This window comes from Bufo bufo, chromosome 5 (assembly GCF_905171765.1).
Source record: "Bufo bufo chromosome 5, aBufBuf1.1, whole genome shotgun sequence".
In the NCBI taxonomy this organism is placed as follows: Eukaryota; Metazoa; Chordata; class Amphibia; order Anura; family Bufonidae; genus Bufo; species Bufo bufo.
In genome coordinates, this window is record NC_053393.1 from 357648729 (window position 1) to 357674158 (window position 25430).

A 25430-nucleotide genomic window follows, 5' to 3' on the forward strand; every position below is an offset into this window, starting at 1 on the left:
GTCAATTTCTGCACATACAAAAAGTGTAGATGAGATTTTGCAAATACTTTGCTGGTACTGTAATCTGCTGCAACATGTGCATTTACCCTTAATGATCTAGCAGAGCACTCCTATATCACTTGGCCGATCAATGAGAAAGCTGGGTCTCTCTCCCCCCTGCCCAACATAGATCTGTGTAATCAGTGCAGGCAGAAAATGATGCTAAAGGATAGTTCAGCTCATGGAGAGGACTGAAACACAGGTCTCCCTATGCTAAAGGTCCCCAAGCAGCAGGAAAGCAGATGAAAGGTCAGCTTAAGGACCGCCAGTGAGAGTAGTCACACCAGGAAGAATAAAAGGACTATATAGTGGATACTGGACTTTATTCAACACTGTAAGGCTCCATTCACACGTCCGCAACGTGTTTTGCGGATACACTGAGCCGCGGATCCGCAAAACGGAAATGTGCGTTCCACATTTTGCGGACCGCACATTGCCGGCACTAATAGAATATGCCTGTTCTTGTCCGCAATTGCGGACAAGAATAGGACATGTTCTATTTTTTTGCGGAACGGTAGTGCGGACCCGCAATTCCGTGTCCGGGCAGCACGTCGTGCTGCCCCATAGGAATGAATGGGTCCGCAATTCCGTTCCGCAAAATGCAGAACGAAATTGCGGACGTGTGAATGGAGCCTAAGGCTGAGTTCACATCACGTTCTTGCTAGCAATTTAACGTATAAATAAAATGTATGCCTACAGTGGTATCCGTTCACCATAGAGTTCCACTGTAAAAATAAAATAAAAAAAAAGTGGTGTGCTATGCTTTTATATCATTTTTCCCCCCATCGTATACATAAAAAGGATGGCAAAAACGTGATGACAACCCAGCCTAACTTGTGATATTTATTAAATACTAGATCCAAGATGGTGACTATAATAGAAAATGCATCCACTGAAGGGCAGAGTCCTTGTTACAGTACGATTGGAATCTATATTTAGAGATATCCATGCTCACAAAAATTACTTTGGCCTGTTTCACATTTGTGGTAAATAGATCAGAGCCTGCCGGATCCATGAATACCGTGCGCTGCCAAGATACCATTCACTATAATGGGGACCGGCGGAAATCCAGCCGCAACCCTGCAAATATGCAAGGAGCGGCCGGGCAAATACTGCTACACGCCTTAGTGGAATTAGGAATAATAGTTGTAATGGAAAGGCATCAGCTACTTTGAATACACAAAATACCCAGGACAAACCAACCTGGAGATCCCTTTGCGTGTTGCACCACTGGCCTACTTTCGTAAACACTGGTGGAATACACCCCCCAACCCCTCTCCTTATGCTTGGAACCACTTGACATACCGGTATCTTTCTCATTGATCCAGCACAGCATTGAATGAGTGCTCTGCCGGATCATTAAAGGGGTTGTCCAGGTTCAGAGCTGAACCCGGATACAACATCTTCTTTACTCATTTACTATGCATGAGTGGACCATCGGACCATTTCCTTGCTCTAATCTTCCCCCTTGCCTTGCGCTGCATTGTTTACTGCTGGTGATGTTCTGGACTTCTGCCTAGCAGTAAACCCAGTCACATCACCAGCACAAATGGGTGGTCTGCGAAGCTGTCCTAGGCTTTTTTAGATGTGGGTACTAGTGGTACCTGAGGATAGGTCATTAGTATAGCAAAAACCCCTTTAAATCTTTCTGGCATGGTTTCTCAGATTTCTAGTCTCCTCTTGATTTCACTAAAAAGGCCACCAGCTTCTGAAACTACTGCATGGACAATGTGCTTTGGTAGTCTGAGACATTCCCCCTGCTTTTGTCTGGTCCATCCAACAGTAGAGTTGTCTGAGATGGTCTAAACCCTGCTCTTGGATGGACCAGCTGAAAGCAGGGGGAAGTGCCTCAGACTACCAGAGCACAGTGTGCATAGAGTAGTCTGACAAGCTGGTGGCCACCAGACCATCAGTAGTTGGGTCACGCACTTTGAATTTCTTGGGGTGATAAGCTGCAAGCCAGAGGTGTTTGGTGGCGGTTTTCTTCCCTCTCCCATTCATGCATGTTTTGCCGAGATGAGCATACATGTGTGTAGGGGAATCGGAAGAGTTAGCCATCCCATGTGTCATCAGAAAATTATCTACCGTTTAAATCATGTTTTTAATTAATTTCTTTTTAGAACTTTTGTGGATTCCATTTAAAATTTTCCATGTCCCATGATTAATGATTTCACACTGACCACTAGGCCCAAAATATGTCAATACCTGTTCTTTGAGAGCAGCCACAGTAGACAGAAGGTGACCTCACTGACTTCTATGGGAGAGTTTTCTAGGCATGTTCTGTGACCTGTGCAAAGGTCAGGAGGGAGTAGATAAGCTGCAATATCGCCTATTTTGAATAGTGGATCCTGTGTTATCTATACAAAGGAGATAGCTGTCATTATAATTTTGATAATAATGTGATGGTTACTGAAAAGTTAGGCTGGTTTCACACCTCGAGTGTGAATTCCATCAGACTTTTTGGCAGACAACGCAGCGGTTTGTGTCCGGCCAATCCTCTGCATAGCCTGCTGTGTTGTCTGCCCAACCTGTCCACATCCGGCAGTGCCGGGTGCGATGAATTCCGTCGGGCTGTTACCGCAGGTGTGAAACAAGCCTTATTTCAATAGAACAGGAAGTCTCAACATATTAGTAGGCCTAGAGCCAGTGCGAAAACTACACAATTGTAGGTATTTTTTTTTTTTATATAGTGACATGAAAAATGAAAACAACGATCAAATTATAAAAAATGTTTAACATAAAAATGTAATTAAAAAAAATAGGTCATTTTCTGATGACACATTTCCTTTAAGATTTTTTAGAACAGAACTGTGATGCTGACTTTACTGCCCTACTTTTTGACAGGATATTTGCAAGCAGGAGAAAATGAGCAGACGGGAGTTATAATTTTGTCAAAAAATATTCAGTAAATCACTACTCATACTGGACTTATGACCACACGGGGTAGTCTCAATGCTCATGCGGAGATCCCAAAATGACTATTATGGATGGTATAGATAAAGCACACACATACATCAAAACAGTCATACTTAAAAGGGGTGGTCTTACTTCAGTAAGTGGCATTTATCATGTAGAGAAAGTTAATACAAGCCACTTACTAATATATTGTGATTGTCCATATTGCTTCCGTTGCTGGCTGGATTAATTTTTCCGTCACAATATGCACTGCTCGTTTCCATGGTTACAGACCACCCTGCAATCCATCAGTGGTGGTCGTGCTTGCACAATATAGGAAAAAGCACCAGCCTATGTGCGCTCCCATGGTCCCGGCCACCAGAGAGACTGATGCTTTTTCCTATAGTGTGCAAGCACGACCACCACTGATGAATTGCAGGGTGGTCTGTAACCATGGAAACGAGCAGTGCATAATGTGATGGAAAAATGAATCCAGCCAGCAAAGGAAGCAATATGGATAATAACAATACATTAGTAAGCGGCTTGTATTAATTTCCTCTACATGATAAATGCCACTTGCTGAAGTGAGACAACCCCTTTAACCTTTGCATGGCACCTATTTCACATGGAGGGGATTCATAAGGAATCAATGAAGAAACAAAAATTCCCATCACATGTTGTATTATGGAAGTAATTCATTGGAGATGGAACCAAACTTCAAAACATCCTTAATATAGAGCCGTAGGAACATTGTATACCACCGCACAGCCTTAAAATGTTGCTATAGTAGTATAACCTCAGAAGTCTTACATGACCTATGCCAGTTTACAGTTATTAAAAATTGTTTGTGTGCCAGCGGTATAGTTTACCATCAGCGTTGTACCTTCAACCAGACAGGCTGCACTTTATTTCAAACAGAGCAATAAATTTGAAGTGTGCTTCCAGTTTTAAAAGACTGCCATGCCATCATAGAGTATGGTTACACCAGAAAAATCCACCACGGAAACAGAGCGGGTTACTGCCACGGTTCTGCATGTCACAGATCCACCCATAGCTTTAGCCCCATTCTTGATGCAGTTTGGCAATCTGCGCAGACATCATCCACGGCAAAGTGAATGACAACAAAGGGCGGTGGATTCTGTGCGGCTTCCATGTGGTTTCCAGCATGGGATCTGCACACAAAATCCACCTCACAGCTGTATGCCCCACTGGATCCTGGGAATGCGGTTCACTCGAAGGCATGCAGCTCCCTCCTTTTAGGTGACAGAACGCAGACCCTCATCACTGACTGTGTTTGATTTTCAGACAAATGGCAAGAAGATCTGGCAGCAGCCTGGACTGGCCTTTTAAGGGATTATATAACACGCAGGTCGCTGCTAATGGAGCACACCAAATAGCAAATCACCTCATGCTGCAGACCTACAAAAGGTGGCCCTTGGGGAATAAACTACATTTTATTTGTTTTAGAGGACTTGCTCCTATTCTGCCTTGTTGCCTGGCAACATACTTAGCTCTTTTACAGACCTACTGAATGGATTTTCAGACAAAGGCAATTATTCAGCAAATTATTACAAAGAACAAAAAACCTTAGTAGCGAACAACTTTTCGCGCAGCCACAAATCAAGCTGTGTCGAGGTGAGGTAAGGTAAACCTAAAGAACAGCGCCATATAAAGTACAGCACAGGCGCAGTGAGGAAGCCGGCAGCCGGCAAGCGTCCTTCCCTCACTGCGCCTTTGCCAAACAATGAACGGCACGGCGCAGGCGCGAGATTTCCCTGGCAGACAGGGCCGGCAGGAGGAGACCAACACTGAAAAAGTAGAAGGGCGTGACATGGGGTGAGAGAACGGAGCCTCTAGGAGCAGGGGCAACGCTCCCCCGGCTCCTAGACGCTAATTTGCGTATAATAAAAAAAAGTTAGAATTGCACAAAAAACGGGGGCACACTGCAAACAAGAATAGCAGAGTTAAAGTCAGGTGACATTTGCACATGTACAATGTCAGTCTGTTTAATAGCGAAAATTGTGGTGACAGAAACCCTTTAACTATTTCCAACCATGTGTTGCTGCAGATTCAACGCAATGCCTTCACAAAGCTGGCTGTATTACTGCTTCTGACATCACACAGCTCCTGGCCGCTTTCCAGTCAGACAGGATTTCATCTATCTGTTTTAACCCCTTAAGGACTGAGCCCATTTTCATTTTTTGCATTTTTTGATTTTTCCTCCTAGCATTCCAATAGCCCAAACTTTTTTTTTATCTTTCTGTTCACATATCTTTTGTGGGAAGGTTTTGTGCATTTTTAATGGCACCCTTTAATTTACCATGTCTTGTGTTGGAAAGTGGGAACAATTCTTTGTTGGGTAAAATGGAAAATAAAAAAATTAAAAATACAAAAACAATTCCACCAAGGTTTTTTGGGTTTTGACATCACGGCGTTCAATGCACGCTACAAATGACATGACTTTCTTATTCTGCAGCTCAATATGATTACGGCGATACCAAACTTACATAGTTTTTATTTTGTTTTATTACTTTAAAAATTTTCTTTGCATCATCATTTTCTGACAGCCACAAGTTTTTTTTATATTTGCTGTATGAGGGCTTGTTTTTTGTGGGATGAACTGTAGCTTTCATCGGTACCATGTTTGGGGTACGTACAACTTTTTGATCACTGTTAGTGATGAGTGAACTTCATGTTTTGAAGTTAGAGTTCGGCGTTCAGGTTTTCTGGCAATTCAGTTACCACGGGCCATAAGGGAATTCTATGATGGAATGCATCCTTTAAAAGAGGCATTCCGTGTCATAATAGAAGTCTATGGGCAGCATAACAGATCCGTGTGGTATCCGTTATACAGGAGAGGACTCTTTGTCTGCAAAACGGACAATAGGACATGTTCTATCTTTTTGGCGGAACGGCCATGCGGACATACAGAAACGGTGAATGGTTCCGCATACGGGCCGCAAACAAAACGGAACAGACACGGAAAAAAATAAAGTTCATGTGCAGGGGGGTCTTGGGCTGCAGCACAGCAAAATGTACTACAATAATGCATGTAACATCCAAGTGGAACAGGATGTGTTTTGTAATCTAGTCATGTTGACCATGGTGTCTGATCTGCATGCAGCATGGTATAGTATATTCAGTACAACCTGTATTACACTCACTCATTACCTGCTCATTCTGGGCTCTGAGGTCAAGGAGGCGTCATATCAGTGACTGACAGCTCAAAGCCTAGAATGAGCAGGGAATTAAATGAATGAAACACAGGTTATGCTGAATCTTTTCCTAGAAAACTATATATCAATCTGCTCAGCTCCTCCTGCTCTATAACCTCTATACCATGCTGCCTGCAGATTATTTCTCATTTTCATGCTGACAGGTTCCCTTTAACTGTAAATGCAATAAAATGATTGTCTGCGTTTGACTTACTGCCATGTATACTGATTCGTATTAAAAGATTAATTTAAGTAAATGGGGCTGAGCTGCGCCCAGTCCACGTGAAATAGTTGTGATGTCACTCGCCTGCGGGAAGCAGCGAGAAGGGTGCAGCTCTAATGTGAGAGCACCGCTGCCTTCTCAAACAGGTAATCCGTGGGGGTCCCGGGTGTCAGACACCAGATGCTGATGACCTACCAAAGGATAGATCATCAGTAAGAAAAAGGTACAGAACCCCTTTAAGCTTAGGTTAGTTTCACATCTGCATTTTTGCTGGAACTGTCATGGATCAGCAAAAACGCTTCCATCATGATCATACAGCCGTCTGCATCCGTTCTGAACGGATCCGGTTGTATCATCTCTAAAATAGCCATGACGGATCCGTCTCTAAAACCACTGTAAGTCAATGGGGGACAGATCAGTTTTCTTTTATGTCAGAGAAAATGGATCCGTCCCCATTGACTTACATTGTGAGTCATGACGCCGCATCCGAAGACTCACTTAGAAACGCTGCTTGCAGCGCTTTTGTGTGCTTCATGGGAACGCAATGAAACGGAACGGAATGTATTCTGGTGTGCTCCGTTCCCTTCAGTTCAGTTTTGTACACATTGACAATGAATGGGGACAAAACTGAAGCTTATTCCACCAGCTGAGATCCTATGACGATCTCAATAACGGAATAACGGAAAGGGAAAGCACAGATGTGAAAGTAACTTAAGACTTAGAGGGAGAATTATTATCATCTTTGCGCCTGAAAAGTGGCGTTTACATCCTATGTGTCTACGACTTATCAAAAAATTGTTGCATCTCTCGCATTTTACGACACCCTAGACACTTTTGAGAAAAGGGGCGTGACAAGGGCAGGAAGGGGTGTGGGAAGCGGCTCAGACAAATTTATCTTCATTTATGCCAGTGGGAATGAAGGCAGAAATATACAACAGTCGTGTGCCTCCTCATAAATTAGGCGCATCCTCCTGCAACACAGGGGATATCAAGACCGGCGCAGAAAATGCCCATCTTGATAAATGTCCCCCTTGGTCTAAGGTCACACAACCTATCTGTTAACTTAGTTTACTCCAAAAAATGCAGCAAAATATTGGCGCATAGCACAGTTAAGCCATGCCCCTTTTCTGCGAAGCCACAACTTTTTTCTAAACCATAACCCACCCACCCCCCCCTTGTTGGGCATATCATAAAAAGGTTACAAAAATGTCTAAATGTGGCACAAAGAATGCACATCAGCTTTATGGCGCAAACTGCACCAGAATTCTAGCACATTTTGATTACAAAATCTCTCCCTATGTGTCCCAGGAGCTCAGCCATGCCCCGCACCCTCCTTCTTCAAAAAATAGTGTGCAAATGAACAACAGAATGTATGTGGCCAATCTGGAAACTAAAAGGCAACAACAACGAACGCCAATTCCAAAAAAACTATGAAATACGTACTTGTTTCTGGCCACTTCTTATCCAAGGAGCGAACAGTCTGGTAGTTTGGTCTGTGCCCACTGTAATTATAAATTCTCCATCAGGGTCCCACCTGAGTCCCTGAACACTGTTGAAATGCCCAGAGATCACAACCATAGGAATCCACTCCTCCTAAAAAGTATACATAAAACATACATATATGAATGAAACATACAGTGAATGAGCACCTAAGAAATTAATGTCATATGAATAAGGCCTCATGCACACAACCATATCCGTTTTGCGATCCGCAGTCTGCATTTTTTGGGCGGACCCATTGACTTCAATGGGTACGTAGTCTTCATTTTGTAGACATATTCTATCTTTTTGCAGAATGGATATACAGATGTGGAAAGCATGCAGATTATCTATATGCTTTCTGCATCCGTTTGTCCATTCTGCAAAAGATAGAATATGTGCTATACTTGGCTGCAAAATGCGGACCACATATCCATTAATCTCAATGGGTCTGCAAAAAAAATGCAGCTACCACATGGACGGTATCAGTATTTTTGCACGTCTGCAATTTGCGTATTGCGACATACATATGGTCATGTACATGAGGCCTAATACTTATCACACTATACTACTAACTACAGTATAACCATATTAAGTGTTCTACTATTGTCCCTTAGACAATACATGCAGTATAGTTAAATGGGTTATCCAGTCTTATGCAAGCCCATTCAATTTTCCCTTTTTACAAACCACTAATGCTATAAAATAACAAAAAGAAGTAATATTAACCTGACCAATTCCCTGCTGCTACTGTACCACTCAGCTCCTGGGACGATGTGTTGATAAAACAGGTCAATCACTGTCCGCCGCAATATCCTCAGTGATGATGACATTTCGCTGCTACAGCGAGTGATTGGCTGCACCGGTCACATGTCATCTCTGTAGCCGAGACCCCTGAGAGGACCCAGGAAGCATTAGTACAGGAGTGGCAGGGGACTGGTAAGGTGCGTATTATACAGTTAGTTATTTTACCGAACTATACGAGGATTGTAAAAAATAAATAAATCATGGGGCTAGCCTTTAATTATGTAATAACACGTTCTGAAACTTCACATTTTGTGCCACAATACCGCAACTCAGAATATTTAACTTTTAAGGTGATTGAAATCTCCCTAAGGCCTCATGCACACGGCTGTTTGTGTCCGCATCCGAGCCGCCGTTTTGGCGGCTCAGATGAGGACCCATTCACTTCAATGGGGCCGCAAAAGATGCGGACAGCACATCCGTTGCTCTGTTCCGCGGCCTCGCTAAAAAAATATAACATGTCCTATTCTTGTCCGCGCTTTGCGGACAAGAATAGGCATTTATATTGACGGCAAAAAATGGAAGCCGCCCGTGTGCATGTAGCCTAAATCAATAAATCAGCACATCCAAGAGCTACATTTACATGTGACAATCATCTCCTCTGTATGCGGAGGAGCAATCGCTACGAAGATCGCTCACCCCGCTACAGATTAGTTGTTTCTGAGCAGAAGATCCCTCTTTACACAGGGCAGTTGATTTTGGGTACTGTCTGAAAGGTACGATCACCTGATGAATGAGCATCTTCTCACTCATCGGGTGATCAGCAGCACCTTTACACAGGCCAATTATGGGGAACGAGCGTTTCTACACACACAGATCCTCGATCATTGATCCAGTGATCAGTACAAGGCTAGGTTTCCACATTCATGGTTTTTTTATGCAGTTTAAAGGACCACACTGGTCACAAATGAAAGATCAGCCATCACTTGCTATTTATACGGCATGTGTTCCCTGTTTTTACATTGTCCAGGCTTTCTGCTTCCTTTTATTATTTGTTACTACAAATATTCCACATTGCAGCATCAAGTGGCTGCTATCTCCATGACTGTAAGGCCAGTAAGTGAGGCAGCTGTATAGCACTTACCTCTCAGGACATAGATGTCAATGGTAAGCGCACACAACTAAGCCCCTCACACAGCGGTGAAAATGTGAAAGTGGAATGTGACTGCGTAAACCTGAGGTAACATTACATCTTAACCTTATCCAAGCCTCATCATCACTGGTGTCCTGTTAGTATCGTGCAGGTAGGTAGTCATCACTCTAACATTATGGAATGCTGTCAGTGTATATTTCTTGTACCGAATCTGAGGTGGCTCAGGACAGCACTGCTATGTCGGTGGTTATGGTAGCCCAGGCTTCAGCTGCGGCCTAGTGGGGACAGCAGTGGAACTCTGTAATGGTACCATTCAGGTACATTGAGATACGACCACACGGTGCGGTCGGATCGTGGCCAGGTGCAGTCAAGGACTGCTAACTATCTAATGAAGAACGTACTGTATAGGCGGTCTGAATTCTTAAAGGCTACGCAGCACCTTCAATACCGCAGGGCAATTAAAAATTCAGACCGCCAAAACAGTGTAGTCTTTATTACTTAACAGGCAGTTGTGGCCTAATTGGCGGCGCAGTTCTTGACCGCAGCTGGCCGCAACCAAACCGGATCCTGACCGCGCCGTGTGGTCGTACCATTACACTTCTGGCCAAATGATTTTTAGTTTTAGCTTGGAGTGACCTTTTAAGAAGTCAAAGCAGGACTGGATTCAAAACGAAGAGAAGACTTGGTCCTTCCTTCCTTGTCTTCCGTATGTGATGCATTCCTGGCTTTGGCTTCAAAAACTGAATCAAAAACCTGTACAAAAAAAAAGAAAAAGAAAAGAAAAAGCAGTGGCGGCTATACGGTATGTGGCTGAAACATCGCCAACCTGTGGCAGCCAATAGCTGCACAATTCTGAAGGCAAAAACTCTGATAACCTGCAAAATTGTCATGCCACTGGCTGCTGCGGGTGGGGTTTTTCTGAAATTGCACCCAAAACGCTGCAGTTCAGACACGATTTTGGAAATTCACGACAAAAACTGCGGCATACCAGCAATGTGCAAGTAAATCCTTGGGCTTTACTCGGCCTGCTGGGAAACACTGGCTCTGTACTCGCTCATCCTACCGAGAAAGCCCCTTGGGTCTCTACAATTGCACGAAAAAGGCAAAAAGTTTTCTATTAGAATATCTCAGCCTACTTTACAGTAAATTATGAAGTAGTCAGTTTAAAGTGATCTGCAATTTAAAACTCGGGGAGTAAAAACGCTCCCTTTAGGAGTGCAATTGTAAGCCTTTAGCTTTATCATGGACAAACAGCTCTCTGGAAGGAGCAGGGCTGTATATCCGCACCATGTCGCTCTGACAGCAGGCAGCTGTAGAAGTTTTCTAAATAAAATAAAGAAGTGCCAGTTGGACTTCTGTTGTAATCAGCTCTAATGTGCTGCAAATCTGATTGCCATCTGCCCTGCACTGATTAGCATTGCAGCGCCACAAAAAGGAAGATCATCTTAGCAGTGAATAAACCACTTGTGCGGAGCGGAGACGAGCCTCAAATCTCCCATTGTCTTACAATTTTGATGATTAATTATAAGGTCTTTGATAGTGATTTTGCCATGCTTCTAATTTCATGACTCATACATATAAATATTAAGCAGCACATATAACCCCGTGAAGTAGAAAACACGTTTTGTCTTGTAGACTGGCCACATGGTTACTATTCAACTGCTTTAATGTACATACTAAAGCATGTGCTAAACACAGGCTTCAAATCCTAAAATACTAGTAGATGGCCATCCCAGGACAGTGAGTATAATAGAAAATGCATCAACTTAAGGGCCGCGTTCTTGTTCCAGGACAACTGCAATCTATATACAGAAATGTCCATGCTCATGAAAATTACTTAGCGGAATTAGGAATAATAGTTGTAATGAAAAGGCGTCAGCTACTTCAAATACACAAAATACCCAGGACAAAACAACCTGGAGGACCCTTTGCGTGTTGCCCCATTGGCCTACTTTCATAGACATCAGTAGAATATACCCTCCCCATTGGGCTGCAGAAACCATTTGGCACAGAAACCGCTAAGCATGGACCACCTTGTACTTGACAGCGCCCACATTACTCTGTACATTCCTGTACAGTGCTTCCATGTGTGCGCTGAATGCAGAAGGAGCATCTGGGCACAGAAGCTGGTGACCACCACCTCCCTGGCTAGGTACTCCCTGTACAGCACATCCTCTATGTGGGTGCTGAATGCAGCAGGAGCAGCCAGCCACGGGTTGGTAAAGCAGAAACAGGAGAGTCAAAAAAGAAGGTTTGCTCAGTGAAGCCATTGGCTCCTAATCTGAAAAATTTAGGAACCACAATTCATTTTTTTTGTCACCAAATTTTTGTTGTAACATAAGGGTCAGAAACAGGGTTTTCTTTAGCCTCTTGGCTATTAGTTTTTCCATTCATAAACCTCCACATTGAGCTCCCAGCAGCAGATAGAAGCCTGCAGGGCACGCTGGCACTTCTGGTGTGACATCACCTGGGCACATTGTCTTTGCTCAGCAGGTGCTCCGTTCCCGCCATGCTGTCCCTGGCACTTTATGAGAAGTCGGAAGTGGCGTGTGCTCCCCTGCTCCATGAATGGCAAATTATTGTGCGTATTCTTATACGCATTAGACATGAAACATCCAAAGTCGATTTGCATAAAACTTTGTTCCCTAATTGCGACCTCTGCCGCTCACCACGTCTGAGATGCTGCACGCCCTAACCCTGCTGTTTTGTCGAGACTCCACGTGAAGCCTGGCAGGTAACAGCCATATTTTAATGAGGAGCGCTGTCGGACCTCCCCTGCACATCAGCCATACTGTGCATACAAAAAGGATGGACAAAGTGCAAAAAAATAAAAAAGGAGGGGTGTAAAGTGGTTGTCCCAAATGGCCATTTATTACATAACCGCAGGTTAGAGAAGCCTGGGGCTCCATGTTGACTTTGGCCCCTTGCAGGAGAGCGTTACGTCCGCAACACAGCGCCAGGCCTGACCCCCCAGCACTGACGGGAATCACATAGCATTATATTGATTTATGATGCTATGTAACCCTTACAGTTATGGAATGTATTGGATAACACTGACAGCATTATGCCAGTGTTATCCAATACATTGCAGAACTGTAAGGCCCCTTTCACACGGGCGAGTATTCCGCGCGGATGCCATGCGTGAGTTGAACGCATTGCACCGGCACTGAATACTGACCCATTCATTTCTATGGGGCTGTTCACATGAGCGGTGATTTTCACGCATCACTTGTACGTTGCGTGAAAATCGCAGCATGCTCTATATTCTGCGTTTTTCACGCAACGCAGGCCCCATAGAAGTGAATGGGGTAGCGTGAAAATCGCAAGCATCCGCAAGCAGGTGTGGATGCGGTGCGATTTTCACGCACGGTTGCTAGGAGACGATCGGGATGGAGACCCGATCATTATTATTTTCCCTTATAACATGGTTATAAGGGAAAATAATAGCATTCTGAATACAGAATAAATAGTAAAATAGCGCTGGAGGGGTTAAAATTTTTTTTAAAATAATTTAACTCACCTTAGTCCACTTGATCGCGATGCCCGGCATCTCCTTCGGTCTCCTTTACTGAACAGGACCTGCGGTGAGCATTCATTACAGGTCAAGGACCTGTGGTGACGTCACTCCGGTCATCACATGATCTTTTACCATGGTGTATTCAGAATGCTATTATTTTCCCTTATAACCATGTTATAAGGGGAAATAAAACAAAATCTACAGAACACCTAACCCAAGCCCGAACTTCGGTGAAGAAGTTCGGGTTTGGGTACCAAACATGCGCGATTTTTCTCACGCGAGTGCAAAACGCATTACAATGTTTTGCAATCGCGTGGAAAAATCGCGGGTGTTCCCGTAACGCACCCGCCCATTTTCCCGCAACGCCCGTGTGAAAGAGGCCTAAGGGTTACATAGCATCATAAATCAATATAATGCTATGTGACCCCGGCAGCGATGGGAGTTCAGGCCGGGATCTTGCATAAACCAGCTATGGAATCCATTTCATCTGCTAGTGTGAGGAGACATTAAGCCCTGCGTTACTCAGCAGTCTGTGTGTGGCTGAGCGCACTGCAGCTATCCACCATCATTGCCCTCTCTTCTCCACCACTTGCCCCTTACATGGGGGGCACAGGCAGGGCCGGAGCAAGGATTTTTGCCACCCTAGGCAAGATATAAATTGCCGCCCCCCCCCCTTATCAGATCTGTGGATGACGCACTGTTATGGGGGGGGGGGGGGGGGATCTGTGGATGACGCACTGTTATGGGGGGGATCTGTGGATGACGCACTGTTATGGGGGGGGATCTGTGGATGACGCACTGTTATGGGGGGGGATCTGTGGATGACGCACTGTTATGGGGGGGATCTGTAGATGACGCACTGTTATGGGGGGGGATCTGTGGATGACGCACTGTTATGGGGGGGGGATCTGTGGATGACGCACTGTTATGGGGGGGGATCTGTGGATGACGCACTGTTATGGGGGGGGGATATCTGTGGATGACGCACTGTTATGGGGGGGGATATCTGTGGATGACGCACTGTTATGGGGGGGATCTGTGGATGACGCACTGTTATGGGGGGGATCTGTGGATGACGCACTGTTATGGGGGGGATCTGTGGATGACGCACTGTTATGGGGGGGGATCTGTGGATGACGCACTGTTATGGGGGGGGATCTGTGGATGACGCACTGTTATGGGGGGGATCTGTAGATGACGCACTGTTATGGGGGGGGGGATCTGTGGATGACGCACTGTTATGGGGGGGGGATCTGTGGATGACGCACTGTTATGGGGGGGGATCTGTGGATGACGCACTGTTATGGGGGGGGATCTGTGGATGACGCACTGTTATGGGGGGGGGATCTGTGGATGACACACTGTTATGGGGGGGGGATCTGTGGATGACACACTGTTATGGGGGGGGGGGGGATCTGTGGATGACGCACTGTTATGGGGGGGGATCTGTGGATGACGCACTGTTATGGGGGGAGATCTGTGGATGACGCACTGTTATGGGGGGGATCTGTGGATGACGCACTGTTATGGGGGGGGGATCTGTGGATGACGCACTGTTATGGGGGGGGATCTGTGGATGACGCACTGTTATGGGGGGAGATCTGTGGATGACGCACTGTTATGGGGGGGGATCTGTGGATGACGCACTGTTATGGGGGGGGGATCTGTGGATGACGCACTGTTATGGGGGGGGATCTGTGGATGACGCACTGTTATGGGGGGGGATCTGTGGATGACGCACTGTTATGGGGGGGATCTGTGGATGACACTTATGTCATCCACAGATCCCCATAAGTGTCATCTACAGATCCCCCATCAGATGCATCAGTGTGGAGGGAGGAGGCGGAGACACTCATGGTGTGGCCCGGTGCAGTGATTCTACTCTAATACACCGGGCCCCGCCACAGCTGTTAAGTCCATTCAATTCGAATGGGTCCGCAATTACTGTACTGTACTTACTGTAGTACCTTATGTATAGCATTAAGACGGCGCAGACCGGCAGCTCCCTCGGTCATGCGCCGCCTGCCGCAGCTCCCTCCTCATGAGCCGCCTGCCTGCTTATCTCACTTTATAAATGAACAGGCAGACGGGCAGGCGGCGCATGACCGAGGGAGCTGCCGGTCTGCGCCATCTTAATGCTATACATAAGGTACTAGTACAGTAAGTACGGTACAGTAATTGCAGACCCATTCGGATTGAATGTACTTAACAGCTGCGGGGCCCGGTGTATTAGAGTAGAGTCACTGCACCGGGCCCCGCCATGAGTGTCCCCGCCTCCTCCCTCCACACTGATACTTCGCTGGCCGCGCTGTGCAGCATAGCGGCCAGCGAAGTATCCCCAATCCGCTTTATAAGATGCACGGCCCTTTCCCCCCCACTTTTGGGGGGGGGGAAAAGTGCTTCTTATAAGGCAAAGAATACAGTAAATAATAAAACATATTGCATTGTCTACTGACTACTTACCAGTCCAGGACAATAAGATGAGCTGGTCTCTGGCTGCAGTCTGGCTCTTGGTCGTGCTCTGGGGACTGGAGACAAACACGGGACGTACACCATTCACCAATGTCGCCCTGGCTGGGGTCCTAGGGATAAAGAAAGCAGCTGCACCTGCAGGCTGCACTCCAATCCAGGCAGGTAGGAGGCTAGGAGCCCACTTCTAGTTCTGTCCTAGAAGGAGAAGGCACAGGCACTGCACTGCCGCACTGGGGGTCGGGGGAGGCTAATTGCTGGGCCACTGGTGGCCACTGTGGCCATGGCTGGCTGCTCGGCTGCTCAGTGTGCGGCTTTGCCGCCTTCTCTTCTTCCTCCTTCGCTCCACCCTCTCTCTGACTCTGCGTCACGTGCTCAAGGGTGGGAGGGGTCAGGGAGTTCAAATCAAGAAGATCATTACTTATTAGCTCCAAAGTCAGCAGAGCTCCGCCTCCGCTCCACCCTCTGCACTGCAGCCTGAAGCAAGGTAAGCTAGCAGCAGTTAGAATAGTCACTCAGTCAGGAGGACGTCAGACCACCAGAGAGACAGACAGCGGTGACCGTGTAAGACTGTCACTGTGAGTGAGAGACTGTCTCTCTAATCTGCTGCGCCGATCCGCCCCACCCCACCCCCACGGCTTCACTGAGGCAGCGGCGCTCAGTCAGTCCGGCCGCCACTGTTATGTTAGTTATAGCCAACTTTCTTTTTTTTTTTTAACCGCAGCGGGCGACCCCTGCTAAGTGGCGCCCTAGGCGACTGCCTAGTTCGCCTTACTGGTGGCGCGGGCCCTGGGTACCCTCAGCACATGGCGCAGTGTAAGCAGAACGCTCACCTCCATGCGCCGCTTATTGTAGGACTGAAAAAGTACTACTACTACTCTACTTGAGGTAACCTTTTCTATGGAGCAGTCGGCAGTGAGCGCACTCCCCATTTTCATAACTGAAAAGCAAGCTGCTGCTGCTGTGTTCAGCGCGGGAGAAGGGGGTGTGAGAGGAGCAGCCATTGGCAGGGCAGCACGCTGATACTGGCAAACCAGCAGCCTCCTCACTAATAACAGAGCTCTGTACTGTGTGCAGCTCTGTTATTGGATTGCTGTGGGTCTGCTGCATGAAAGACCTTTCTTAAAGAGGCAGAGCTGCGGAGGGTCTAGGTGCAAATGGCGACAAGACTACAAAGTCTTGTCTCCATTTTACAATTCTAAGTCGCATTGGCGACCATTTTGGTCGCCATCTGGAGCCCTGAACTATAAGGAAAAAAATTGAATATGTAAAAATCAAACTAGAGACCGAGAGATTAATTGCCAAAGAGAGTAAAACTAACCCTAAAATGTTCTTCAATTATATAAATGGTAAAAAGTATAAATCTGAAGGTATCGGCCCATTACAGAGTGATGAGGGGGGAGTTGAGGAGAAAGCAAAGCTGTTAAATATTTTTTTCTCCACTGTATTCACTGAAGAAAATAAACTGTCAGATGAAATGCTGAATGTAAAAGTAAAATCCCCATTAAAAGTGTCCTGTCTGACCCAGGAAGAAGTACAGCGGAGTCTTAAAAAGATTAAAATAGACAAATCGCCAGGACCAGATGGCATTCACCCCCATATCCTAAGAGAATAAGTAATGTCATAGCCAGACCCTTATTTCTGATATTTAAGGACTCTATACTGACAGGGAGTGTTCCACAGGATTGGTGCATAGCAAATGTGGTGCCAATATTCAAAAAGGGTCCAAAAACAGCCCGGAAACTATAGGCCTGTAAGTTTAACATCTGTCGTGGGTAAACTGTTTGAAGGTTTTCTGAGAGATGCTATCTTAGAGCATCTTAGAGGAAATAAGCAAATAACGCCATATCAGCATGGCTTCATGAGGGACCGGTCCTGCCAAACTAATTTAATCAGTTTCTATGAGGAGGTAAGTTCTAAACTTGACAGCGGCGAATCAATGGATGTCATATCTGGACTTCTCCAAAGCATTTGACACTGTACCATATAAAAGGTTAGTATATAAAATGAGAACGCTCGGACTGGGAGAAAACGTCTGTATGTGGGTAAGTAACTGGCCCAGTGATAGAAAACAGAGGGTGGTTATTAATGGTACACACTCAGATTGGGTCACTGTAGATCTTGTAGAAAGCTTGCACAATAAAATACATTTTTTTTGCAGATGACACTAACTGTGTAAAGTGATCGACACGGAAGAGGACAGTATACTACTACAGAGGGATCTAGATAGATTGGAGGCTTGGGAAGAGAAGTGGCAGATGAGGTTTAACACTGACAAATGTAAGGTTATGCATATGTAAAGGAATAATACAAGTTACTCATACATACTAAATGGTAAAACACTCGGTAACACTGACATGGAAAAGGACCTAGGAATTTTAGTGAACAGCAAACTAAGCTGTAGAAACCAGTGTCAGGCAGCTGCTGCCAAGGCCAATAAGATAGATGCCCGTGATAAGAACATAGTCCTACTACTTTACAAATCGCTAGTCAGACCACACATGGAGTACTGTGTACAGTTCTGGGCTCCTGTAAACAAGGCAGACATAGCAGAGCTGGAGAAGGTCCACAGGAGGGCAACTAAAGTAATAACTGGAATGGGGCAACTACAGTACCCTGAAAGATTATCAAAATTAGGGTTATTCACTTTAGAAAAAAGACGACTGAGGGGAGATCTAATTACTATGTATAAATATATCAGGGGTCAGTACAGAGATCTATCCCATAATCTATTTATCCCCAGGACTGTGACTGTAACAAGGGGATATCCTCTGCGCCTGGAGTAAAGAAGGTTTGTACAGAAACATGGAAGAGGATTCTTTACGGTAAGAGCAGTGAGACTATGGAACTCTCTGCCTGAGGAGGTGGTGATGGTGAGTACAATAAAGGAATTCAAGAGGGGCCTGGATGTATTTCTGGAGTGTAATAATATTACAGGCTATAGCTACTAGAGAGGGGTCGTTGATCCAGGGAGTTATTCTGATTGGCTGATTGGAGTCGGGAAGGAATTTTTTATTCCCCTAAAGTGGGGAAAATTGGCTTCTACCTCACAGTTTTTTTTTGCCTTCCTCTGGACCAACTTGCAGGATAACAGGCCAAACTGGATGGACAAATGTCTTTTTTTGGCTTTAAATACTATGTTACTATGTAAAATTAAAACTTCATAGTGCTCTTAGATCCTCATAAAGTACTTTTGTGAAGCCTTTCCTGTCTATGCTAGTTTTTTGTGCTCTAGACCAAGGGGTACGTGGGACTGCCCTAGCAGCCTGCAATATTTTATTGCTGGTTGCTAGGGCCTCTCAATATTCAGCTGTATCGCTGTCCTCAGGACAGGGATAAAGTTGAATGCTGCGTGGCAGGGCATAGGAGCCAACATCTTCCTGCCCCACCGATCACTCTTATACCAGCAATAGGCCTGAAACCTATTAGAGGCCCATGCAGGCCACGTGATGACATCATCATGATCGTGCTGCCTGAGCTGGGCTGCAAGAAGATAAGTACATGGCCGGAAGAGGCCTGAGTCGCTCACAGGGAAGTGAAGGTAGGTATTTGTGTTTGTTATTTTCTTTTGCAGCATCCTGGTGGGCCAATATGGAGGGGGAAGGGGGTCATTATAAGGTGGCATCTTTTTCTACTGGTGGTAATATAAAGGGGGCAATTAGTAGTACTGAGGGCATTGCTACTACTGGGTGCATTATGATGGGCTTACATAAGGAACGTGATTACTTGTATGGGCACTTTGGGGCATTATTACTTCTGGGGCACAATGAGGTCATTTACCATTGAGGGCATCAGTATGATTAAATGGACCTTATTAGAGCCAAAGTGTTAACAACGTTTTTTTTGGTTTTCTTACAAAGAGCATTGTAACAGTTAGTCTGAAATATAGTCTACATATAAAGTTTTAAAAGAGAGGTTTCCATTCTCACATTGCTGACAACTGTATTTGTGCTCTGGTAAATTCACTCACAGCTCCTACAACCAAGGTGGTCTAACTATGTAAAATATATATTACATGACTTTCAGTACAACAGTTGCCATTTGTTCTATTGTAAGAAAAAACACAGACAAGTTTCTTACATGTTTCGCTGGATTCCGATTCCACAAGTGCAGGGCTCCATGAAATGCATGGGCAAGAATCATTGACTTATCTGGGCTAAACTGGCAACCATAAAATCCCAGGGTATTCCCTCCAACTTCTCCAACGCGTACCTTTATTTGATAAACAAAAAAAATAAAGAGAAAAATTAGCCATTTTTTGAAAAGTATCTAAAACATGGTAGAGATGAAAAGACTTTCAGATAAAAAAATAGCAAATCATTTTAACTGGTTTACATCGTCAAAATGTAACCTCAATATGTAATAAAACATTCACGCTCAACCTTTCTAAAGTGGAAGAAACACTTTAGATAAAATCTATCACACAACTGGCTAATACTGGCAGGGTCAACTGTCGACTGTGTATGGGGAGGCTCCTGTACGTCTCTCAATGGCAGATGAAAGAGGGATCATGCATCTCTGACAGCAGAAAACCGATAGGAACAAAAGGATGGAGAGGGGCGCTTGACAGGAAGTTGGTAGAGACAGAGATCCAAATGGCAGGATATTGGGTTGAGGAATTTATTGAGCTACACGTTTCAGCACTGGACTTCATCAGGCCAATTTACAAAAGTAAACACACGATGTTTCTATACGTAATACAACAGGAAATGACCTCTAATTTAAATCATTTCCCCACAGTAAAAAAAAAATCATACGTATAGCTGTGTTCCAAAATGCCCATACTATTAAAATATAAAACGTATTTATCCCATACAGTAAAAGCCATAATGGAAATTTTTTCACTGCTTCACCTCCCTCCCATAAAAAAAAACTCAATAAAAAGTGATCAAAAAGTCATTCCCAGTCAAAATCAATAAAAACTATGATTGCCCCACAAAAATATGAGCCCTCACACAGCTCCATAGAATATAGCGATAAAGAGAAAAGATGAATCTATTCCAAAGTTTTTTTTCCAGCATTAAAACACAAGAAAAGCTTTTTTTTTTTTTTTTTTAGTATATTTAAGTGTATTTTTGCTTTATAAGACGCACCTGATGATAAGACGCACCTAGGATTTAGAGGGGGACAATAAGAAAAAAATATTTTTCATTACACCTCAGATCAGGCCAGCAATCAGACACCCAATGTTAATAAGACCCTCAATCAGACCTCAGATCAGACCCCCAATGTTAATAATACCCCAGTAAGACCTCAGATCAGCCCCACATGCCATTTATCAGCCCCCCGTGCCATTTATCAGCTGCCCGTGCCATCTATCAGCCCCCATTATAACCCCCCATGCCATCTATGAGCCCCAGTACCATTTATGAGCCTCCATTATGAGCCCCCATGCTATCTATGAGCCCCAGTGCCATTTCTGAGCCTCCATTATGAGCCCCCATGCCATTTATGAGCCTCCATTATAAGCCCCCATTATGAGCCCTTATGCCATCTATAAGGCTACTTTCACACTGGCGTTTTGGCTTTCTGTTTGTGAGATCCGTTCAGGGCTCTCACAAGCGGTCCAAAACGGATCAGTTTTGCCCTAATGCATTCTGAATGGAAAAGGATCTGCTCAGAATGCATCAGTTTGCCTCCATTCAGCCTCCATTCCGCTCTGGAGGCGGACACCAAAACGCTGCCTGCAGCGTTTTGTTGTCAGTCTGACGAAACTGAGCCAAACGGATCCGTCCTGACACACCATGTAAGTCAAGGGGAACGGATCCGTTTTCACTGACATAATATGGCATACTAGAAAACGGATCCTTCCCCCATTGACTTTCAATGGTATTCATGACAGATCCGTCTTGGCAATGTTAAAGATAATACAAACGGATCCGTTCTGAACGGACGCAGACGGCTGTATTATCTGAACGGATCCGTCTGTGCAGATCCATGACGGATCCGCACCAAACGGCAGTGTGAAAGTAGCATAAGCCACAGTGTCATTTATGAGCCTCCATGCCACAGATCAAATAAAAATAAATAAATAAATAAAAAAACACTTACCTCTCCTGCTCTGGTCTCCGCCACTCCTCACCTCCAGCGCGCTTGGTCTTCTTCCTGCTGCGGCTGTGCTGTGACCCGACGCGCACAGCGTGAGGTCACAGAGCGCCCTCACGCTGTGAGCAGCCACAGCACAGCCGAAGACCAGGAAGCGGTGAGTACAGAGCCTTCACCTCTTCCCAGTCCTCCAGTACTAGTATTCGCTTTATAAGACGCAGGGCCATTTTCCCCCACTTTTGAGGGGGAAAAGTGCGTCTTATAAAGCGAAAAATATGGTAAATGTAGTATTGTTGTAATCGTACTGTCCCATATAATGAAGGTAATAGATAATTTTTATCGCACAGTGAACACCAGAAAAAGAAAACCCCCTTTTTTTCCCCCAATTCCACCCCATTTGGAATTTTCTTTCCAGCTTCCGACTGCATTGTATGCAATTTTAAATGGTGCCCTTAGAAAGTGCAACTTGTCCTGCAAAATACAAACACTCATACCGCTATGTAAACGGAAAAAGAAAACAAAAGTTATGTTTCTGGGAAGAGCAAGGGTAAAAAAACTGAAAAGCAAGACTGGAAAATGGGCATTACAATGTCTAGTGTGCCCTGGATTTCCTATTTACAGTAAATTGCATATTACTTTTGCGCTGAAATTTTAGGCCACGCTATTATTTATTTTATAGAAAGTCAAAAAAGCAAAAGGGAAATGTAAAAGAAATGATAAAACAGCAATTTTCAGCAGTGGAAGAATGTTTTTATCGCCCAATGGCCTGTCAGAGCAGCAATGGTTATAGGTTACTGGAGAACATGGCTTGCAGCCTTCTCACAGAGAATGCCTATAAATGCATAAACACACATACATTGCGCTATACTATACGCCATAAACATATTCTGCAGGGTCTGCAACAGATACCCATTTTCACAGCAGATAGCCTGCAAGCAAACTGGAATTGAACCCAACAGACATGAAACAACTGTCAACTGCACAATATATTCAACCAGGCAGCAGACTGAAACCTTCCAATTGGAAGAATTAAGTGTTACACCCCGGGGAAATATTCTATATTCCATTCATGGGTTACAATGTTTTTATCCTTGAAATGAACAAAAGCCTATCTTGATGTACTAGAATTTAACTACAGTAAATGCAATCAGGCAGACAAGCCTAAATGTATCAATCAATATTAACCATTTAGGTTGCTTACAGTGGACAATTTCCTGCATTGATGACAAATATTGGGAAAAGCCTTTAACATGGTTAAACCTAGGAGGTGAGAATAGTTATAAACACATAGAATTCATAATGCCTCATTCACGCGTCAGTGTTCGTTCAGTGATTTCCATCAGTGATTTTGATCCAAAACCAGGTGTGGCTCTAAACACAGATCAGGTGCAGATCTTTCCCTTCTACCTTATGTCTGTGGAGGCTCCAATCCTGGTTTTGGCTCACAATCACTGATGGGAAAACAATGACATGTGAATGAGGCTTAAGTGAGAGGCCTCACGCACACAGTGGACGGAAGCACACAACCACATTTCTGACCCATACAAGTCAATGAGGCCATGCACACATCTTTTTAATGAATTTGTGTGTCCAAAGAGAAAGTCTGAGCCTGGGCCCTATCATCTGTTTTTGTGCAGCTAAAAATTCCTTTCTATTGATGGAAGTGAGAAAAAAAATAAAAATGCACCTGGAAGCAGGTTTTTCAAGGATTCGCTGTTTGTGGACCGAAAATTGGATACAGTCGTGTAAATGAGGCCTTAAAATAGGTTTACCAAAAAATATAATGTTTAAATACAGAAACTTGATTTAACCACTGGGACCACCCATTTAACTATGCAGCCGTGGGAGCATAGAGACAACTGTGACAGTTGGGCTCTCCATATAGAAGACAGGGACAGTTTTTGACCAACGCAGTCCCATGTGTTTATTGGGGACCGGGTATCTGCATGAGCTGCTGGGTCTTAGCAATCCCAGATACGCTCTACATTGCAGCTCAACAGCCTTGTACAACCTCTCTCGAGGCTGTATTCCTCTGTAACAGAGGCTAAAATGTCAGCAATTAAGAAATTTACTTTTAAATGCACCCATAGGTTCCAAACTAACAGATATGTTAAAAGAGTATACATTGTGTATACTTTTTATGCATTTGAACAGCAAATTCATCCTAAACAGTCACAAAAGCCAATGTTATTACATAGAAAAACATAGCGAAAGCTTCATGTAGAGACATGGCACACTGTAACCTAGCAGGTGTGGACCCCATGGTGTCCTTGAATGGACTAGATTTAGGGTTGGCCTAGTCCTAAGGGTGTTATTTTGGTCCCCCCCTATTTTCACTCAACACCTATACAGGGATCTGGTCTTTGCTGCAGAGGAATCACCAGGCCACTACCTCTTGGAGTAGTCTCTGTTTAGTGACAGCTGATCCAAGCAAGTCAGGAGAGACTGCTGCACGACACCAAAAGAGACAAGATAGAATCACTGTTGGTGAAAAAGGCAGGGTCAGGACAAACAGAGTTCGTACAATCTGGTAAACAGGCCAAGAGTCAGGGAAGTTGACAGATGGTTAGCATGATAAAGAGGTGGAGGTCTGGTCAGGTAGAACAAGTACATTATGGTATACAGGCAGATGTCAGGCACGAGAGATCAAACAACACTAAGCACACCTTTGCAGGGACTAGGCAAGCTAGGAATCATTTAGGAGTCATATTGGGCCACAAAGTGGGCCTTTAAGACTTGGGGAGAATGCACTCGCTCAAGGGAACAGATCACAACAGGCAGGAGACAAGGAGGTCAGAAGAAGCCTAGCACATGGAGCTGAAAGACGTATGAGCAGTCCGGTGGTCAAGACAGAGATGCTAGTGGGCTCAAACGACCACCATGCAAGGACTACAGGAAGGGCGATTTGTTCCAGCATACCATACTGCTTATAATACACAAGCACCTCAAAGTTACAATTCCTTTTTGGATGCTTTTCTTAGTATTCTTCTATTGGCAGTCAAGCCATTTCTGCTTGACTGTAGTAGCCTATTAAATTTATTCAAAAAAATATCCACCCTCAGGCAAGGGCTTCAGCTCACAATATAATGTCACAAGATTAGTATTAAAGATAGTATTTAGGAGCTTTGTGAATGGTGGAGCCAAAACCAGTCTTTTGTATCACTATTTTAGGGGTGTACATGTAGACACTTTTGCTCCTTTGATCAGTTGCACCAAATATTGGTTACCGGACATGATATTCTTTACATAGTGACCCATCAGACATGCCCTATAAAGTTCATTTCCCCAGCCTAATGTCACCATATCTCACTCTACCCTGATAGGAGTATACTGCCCTCTTGAGGTGCACACAGACCAGACTGACATAGATTTAGTAAGAGTGACACTAACCATTATTCCATTAGCCATAGAACCCACATGGAAACTTTTCATCACATTGGTAAGAAATCCTGGAATTTCAGTTATAATTGTCTCCCGCAATTATAATTTTATCTAAATATACACAATCTATCACCAGTTTACCAATAACAATTCAGGTGTTACTGGAAAATCAGCTAGATGTTTGCTACTTAAATTGTGATCAGCATTAAAGGGGTTGTCCAGGATTATCATATTCACGTCCTACCCTCACCAAAGTGCTACAGAATTTTC

General features: G+C 44.5%; 1 protein-coding gene across 1 annotated transcript in view; it reads right to left on the reverse strand.

The window, feature by feature from the left end:
* The window catches only part of ELP2 (elongator acetyltransferase complex subunit 2), a 128631-nt gene that overhangs the window by 38544 nt on the left and 64657 nt on the right, over positions 1–25430 (reverse strand). Inside the window, exons 11-12 of the mRNA XM_040432197.1 lie at positions 19815–19946; positions 7816–7965 (exon numbers count right to left, since the gene is read on the reverse strand). Of these exons, the coding sequence (XP_040288131.1) occupies positions 7816–7965; positions 19815–19946 (282 nt within the window). The remainder of the gene's footprint in view (positions 1–7815; positions 7966–19814; positions 19947–25430) is intronic.